Genomic DNA, 5,998 nt, shown 5'->3' with positions numbered 1-5,998 from the left:
AATTTGACATTTTTGGACTTAAGGGCTCGTGCATAATGTAAGTGGGATGTGTCACTGCTTCGTTCCATTTTTCAAACTAATGATGTTAATTATATTCTCCAGTTGCATGTTGGAAATTTTGAGTTAAATGATAAACTTATTGGCATTTCGATAAATAGGGTCAATATCTATCTCCTCTTTTAACGGTGCTACCTTGGATGAAAATGTTGTCTTATCCCCTCCCTCCTCATGTTAATCTTATATTTGGCGGGTTTGCATGAGTTTTATTCCTCTTTAAAATGAGTTGCATGGCAAGGGTGTTACTAGTGATAATGTGTATAGTCTTTGTAATGGGGTGGGGAGTTTTACAAACTCCAAACCTTAAGGATTGATATTTGCTTTGTATGGGATTGTGGGAGCTTTGGTGCTAGTTTTGAGGCTCTCTTCATCCATCTTTTACTGAATGCTCCAAGCAAAGCCTCTTCTCCCCGATGACATAAGAAGAAACGTCCTTTATAACAGATACCTTTTCCTTAATATATGCTTGACCGAAAGTGGGTGCTTTTCCTCCTCGACTTACAGAGGCCCTTTGAAGGTCCAACGCTTCTGCAAGTCGAGGAAGAAAAGCTAAAAGAAAAAAAAAATCAAGATCTTAATGCTATAAAAAATTGAAAGATCACAGGATGCGTTTTACCTAAATTTTTTTAATTTCTTAGCTTAATTCACACGTGCACATCAGGAAAAAAAAAGGTTAGATACCAATTTAGAAGAATAAATTAAGCTAAGGAGCTAAATTGACACTTCATTAGTAGTAATTTATGTAGAAATATTAATTTTAGTTATACGTGTAAAGTTTAGGGTTTGAGTGTTACATATTTACATAATTATTTTAATTAAATAGGTAGAGTAATTATTCACCTAAAAAAACCAATAATTTTAAATAAGTAGAAGGGTTGATTGGGTAATTATAACAGCAAAAAAGGGAAGTCAGTGAGCTTTACCCTTAACATCAAATTATACCCAAAAGGTTGAAAATTCAAAGCAGACCTACTCATCAATTTCAGCTTCACTTTTTGATTTCTCAATCAGAATTTGGAGTTTCATCTTCTCCGCTCTATCCAACAATCCATGAATCGTTCCTTCTTCTTTCCGTTTAATTTCCATAATTTATAGTCATTTTCTTACTATGCCGTCACGCCCAATTTCTCCTATACCTTCACCATCATCTCCCACCCATTTCCAACACCACCGTCCACCTCTCTATCCCCGTCTCGTCCCCCCAATCACCGCCGCTACTGCCGCCTTCTCTTGCCTTTTCATTTTCGCTGTCTGCTTCCGTAAAAAATTCACCCTTAAACGCACTGTCCCTTCCGATTCCAAGCCGCCTCACCGTTTCTCTTACTCCACTTTGCGCCGTGCTACCGACTCTTTTTCCCCTTCTCTGCGTCTCGGTCAAGGTGGCTTCGGTTCCGTATTTCGCGGCTCTCTTCCGAATGGACAAGTGGTTGCCGTTAAAGTCATGGATTCGGGGTCTCTGCAGGGAGAGCGTGAATTCCAAAATGAGCTTCTGTTTGCCTCGAAACTTGATTCTCCTTTTGTGGTTACGGCGCTTGGATTTTCATCCGATCGGAAGCACAGGTCGATGTTGTTGATTTATGAACTCATGCCTAATGGTAATTTGCAGGATGCGCTTCTTCACCGGAAATGCCCGGAGTTATTTCAGTGGGAGAAAAGACTTAGCGTTGCTGTTGAGATTGCTAAAGGAATTGCGTATCTTCATAGTCTGGATCCGCCTGCGATTCATGGCGATATGAAGCCCAGTAATATTTTGCTGGATCATTCCTTCTCAGCGAAGATCGCCGATTTTGGTTTGGCATGGTTAAAAGCAGAAAATCAGTGTGAAATTAAGGTTGAAGCTAGTGATGTGGGAAAGGCTAACGGCGGATCGGAGTTAAAGAAAGCTGAATTAGACAGTAACAATGGGTTTCCAATCGACGATTATGGATCTGTAGTCGAAACTGAAAGTGTGACTACAGGGTTTGAAGAGTTCAATTTTGGAGTGGATCAGTCCCCCGAGAGTCTCCCTAGGGAACCGGTTTCTATTTCTGCGACATCACCGGAGACGGTTGAGGTAATTAGCCCATCGCCGGAGGCAGGGTACGGCACTGTGATGTCGGAGAGGAATTTCGATGGGGCTAGTATTGGGAGTGGGATGGAATCATCAATAAACGGAGTTAAAAAGGGGAGGGAGATGAAGAGTGCATCAGGAAGACATTGGTGGTGGAAACAAGACAACACCGGAACGGTTGAAAACGGAGTAATCAAGGACTATGTGATGGAATGGATTGGGACAGAGATAAAAAAGGAGAGACCAAAGAGTGATTGGATTGGATCTTCATCAACAACGAATCAACCAAAGGGGAAAACAGATAAAAAGAAGAATCGAAAGCGATTAGATTGGTGGGTTTCTTTAGACGACGAGAAGGAAGATAAGATACTGAAGAAGGAGAAGAGAAGGCCACCGAGGGAGTGGTGGAAAGAGGAATACTGCGAAGAGCTGGAGAGGAAGAAGAAGAAGAAGAAAAAGAAGAGAAGAGATACGAATATCACCGGCGAAAGCTACGGCGGAGATGACTGGTGGCCGAGGGATGAGGAGTTGTACACAGAAAGAAAGAAGAAGAAAAGGAGTAGGAGTAGAGGCAGTAGAGGTAGCATAGACTGGTTCAGCGGTGAATTGTTCAGAGGAAACCTTAATAGCCATGATTCTTTAAGCGGAGAGATACCAAAGAGCGGCGGAATTAGCAGCACCCCAAGTATGAGAGGAACAGTGTGTTATGTAGCCCCTGAATACGGCGGCGGTGGCAGTTTATCAGAAAAATCCGATGTTTACAGCTATGGTGTTCTGTTATTAGTACTTATAGCCGGAAGGCGTCCTTTACAGGTGACAAATTCTCCAATGTCGGAGTTTCACCGGGCTAATTTAATACATTGGGCTCGACATCTTGCTAGAGCTGGAAAATTGCTTGATTTGGTAGATCAGTCAATAGAGTGTTTGGATGCAGAAGAAGCACATTTGTGCATAATAATTGCGCTTCTTTGCTTGCAGAAATCACCTGCTCGGCGACCTTCAATGAAGGAGGTTGTGGGCATGCTAACTAGAGAGATAGAGCCACCGCAATTGCCTATTGAATTCTCACCTTCGCCGCCGTCGCACTTCCCCTTTAAATCCAGGTCCCATAAAAAAATCCGGTGAGTTTTTATTTAATTTTTCCAATTGATGAACAGTAATGGGGTTGAATTTGATATCTATTGTCATTATTATCTTTGTGGATGATGATGATGAATGTAAAGATAAAAACAACTTTGTTGATGTTGATAGTTGTTTAGATGGCCTACTAATCTAATCTATCACTAATCATATCATAATCTTCTTGTAAATTAGCAAAAGAACAATATGGTAGAAGAATCTTTTTCTGAAATCAAATCTTTGTTTGGTGAGTTGTTTAAATGGATAATACTCAATTTCATACTAGATTGTTTAGTTCTTCTATCCAGAGGAAGAAGTTTTGTTTTTCTAGTTGTTGGAGTTGAGTTGTTAAAATCAGGAGAAAGGGAAAAGTAAATCTTACAGGTTATATGTTTTAATACAAGTTAAGTGTTTTAGGGCTCTCTTAAGGGAGGAAACATGAATGTGTCAAATCAAACTAATTGATTGATCTTATTGTTTATTGTCTTTTTTTGGTGAACTTATTGTTTATTGTCTAGTTTAGCAATAACATGATTTATAATGACATTTTGTCTCATACAATCTGTTTTGATACAATATTTTTTTTATTGCGTTTATAATCACACGTAATAGATTAGATAATACGATTATGATTATGATATGATAATTCAAAATGTTAATCTAGTTAAAGAAAGGGTTTGTTTTAACTAGACCTATTTACGAACTCGGGTACTTGTTCAGTCTATCTAAGCGTGCATCCAATCAAAACTATCTTGGACAAGAAAAATGATTTTATGATCAGTCCAGTTCTAGTCCGCTAAAGTTCGTTCACATATATCTAGAACGAATTTGAGTTTTATAAAAATAGCACGAACTGATCTTTTTTTTACCGTTGTATTAATATATATATATATTTTTACGAGTTCGTTCTATTAATATTAATTATTAAATTTATATATATTAAATGTTTATTACTAGATATAAATTTTAAATTTTTATTATTAAAAATCCTATATATTTTTTAGTTGGTTAATTTGAGTTGGGTTTGTGATTTTATTATAAGTATGAGCCCAGTTCGATCCAAACTGTCTAAAATAAAAAGCAGGTGGGTTGGGCCTAGATTAACTGGCATGGCCTGAGCTTGGGTTAGGCTAAATCTGCTGACCTGGCCTGGCCTGGCCTGGCCTGACAAAGTCTGCTGGTCTGGTATGAGCTTGGACAGTACAACTCATGAATATATTTAGATTGTTCTTGCCTTTTTACATGGAAATTGTAACTAATCATAAAATTATAATTAAATAATATACAAATTAATTTTTAATATATCATTATTTTTTTTATTTTTTTAAAAAAATATCATTATTTTTTATGTTATGAATTCTAGTTTCTAAATATATTAAAAATAATGATACACGAACAAATTTTTAAAACATTTTAAAACTGATTTTTTATATAAATTTTCCTTTTTTCATTCAAAAAAACAAGCTATCTTCTTTCAAAAAAAAAAGAAAAAAAAACTCTCCCTTTGTCATGGCTTATATCTGTACACTTGTCTTTTTCTAAATCTGTTTAAAAGTTGGGTTCGATATTTACAGTTCTAAGTTTTATAAATAAAAGGGTTAAGGTGCAAAAATACCCCCTAACGTTTTGGGTCTGGAGCAATTTTACCCCTAACGTCTAAAATGGTGCAATTTTACCCTTAACGTTTATAGCCAAGAGCAATTTTACCCCTAACGTTGATAAATTGGATCAATTTCAGAAATAATTCATCAAACTGTCTTCTCGGTCATGAATCTTATCATCTACACTTCATATATGCGTCATTTTATCAGTAACAAATCATAAACATATGCTGGGATGTGAAAAAAATAAAAAAATATATTGTCTTTTGTATGAATTAGATAAAAAAAAAATTCAAAAAATTCACCGAATTTGTAAATATTAATCTCCAATTCTATTATTAAATTACAAAAAAACATGAAATTCTTTTTTTAGGATGAATTGATATGAAATTGGTGCAAAATAATGAATAAAAATATGTGTTTTATAATAATATCTGAAATTGATCCAAATTATCAACGTTAGGGGTAAAATTGCTCTTGGCTACAAACGTTAGGGGCAAAATTGCACCATTTTAGACGTTAGGGGTAAAATTGCTCCTGACCCAAAACGTTAGGGGTATTTTTGCACCTTAACCCTAAATAAAACCTAAAAATTCCTATTATTAATTTTTCAATACATATTGATACTTGATGTTTAAATGCATAGATTCATAATATTTTATTATATTTTCAATACAAATAAATACTTATTTTAGAATTAGTTTTTTTTATTGTTATATGCAAATAATTAATACTTGTATATAACCCTAAGAGATGTGTATATCATTTGTCTTAAAAGTTTACTTTCAAATAAATTTAAAAATTTATTTAAATTACTTTACTTTTGTTGTAAATTGCGGTGACTAATTTAGGTCTTGTTTGATAATATGTTTTATCACTTAAATTCAATTAAAATGTTAAACATTTAATTAATTTAAGTGTTTTTTTTATAAGAGTTAATTTTTCACCATTTAAATTAAGTTATAAATAACTTATACTTGTTACACTATTTAATATTTTAAACATTTATAATATTCACCATTTTAATTCAATATTTATTCTTTCAGCATTTAATTTTCAATTTTATCAAACAACACTTTAATAAGGAAGAGATTTTAAATATGTCTTAATTTTAGCTTTAACGTAATGAATGGTTTGAGAGTCTAAAATTGACAAGTTGGATTGAATACAA

The 5,998-nt window shown here is 34.6% G+C and overlaps 1 protein-coding gene across 1 annotated transcript; it reads left to right on the top strand.

The window, feature by feature from the left end:
- The first annotated feature begins 939 nt into the window (after nt 1-939).
- LOC136226243 (receptor-like serine/threonine-protein kinase At4g25390) lies at nt 940-3,477 on the top strand. The gene has a single exon (XM_066014608.1). The coding sequence runs from the start codon at nt 1,166-1,168 to the stop codon at nt 3,230-3,232; it is 2,067 nt and encodes a 688-aa protein (XP_065870680.1). The 5' UTR covers nt 940-1,165; the 3' UTR covers nt 3,233-3,477.
- Nucleotides 3,478-5,998: the final 2,521 nt, after the last annotated feature.

The sequence above is a fragment of the Euphorbia lathyris genome, chromosome 1 (genome assembly GCF_963576675.1).
Source record: "Euphorbia lathyris chromosome 1, ddEupLath1.1, whole genome shotgun sequence".
Taxonomy (NCBI): domain Eukaryota; kingdom Viridiplantae; phylum Streptophyta; class Magnoliopsida; order Malpighiales; family Euphorbiaceae; genus Euphorbia; species Euphorbia lathyris.
Note: the sequence above shows the minus strand (reverse complement) of the source record. Positions and strands in the feature narration are given on the sequence as shown.

Excerpts from the sequence above, each read along its gene's own strand:
- LOC136226243 (XM_066014608.1), top strand. The coding sequence starts at position 1,166 with ATGCCGTCACGCCCAATTTCTCCTATACCTTCACCATCATCTCCCACC.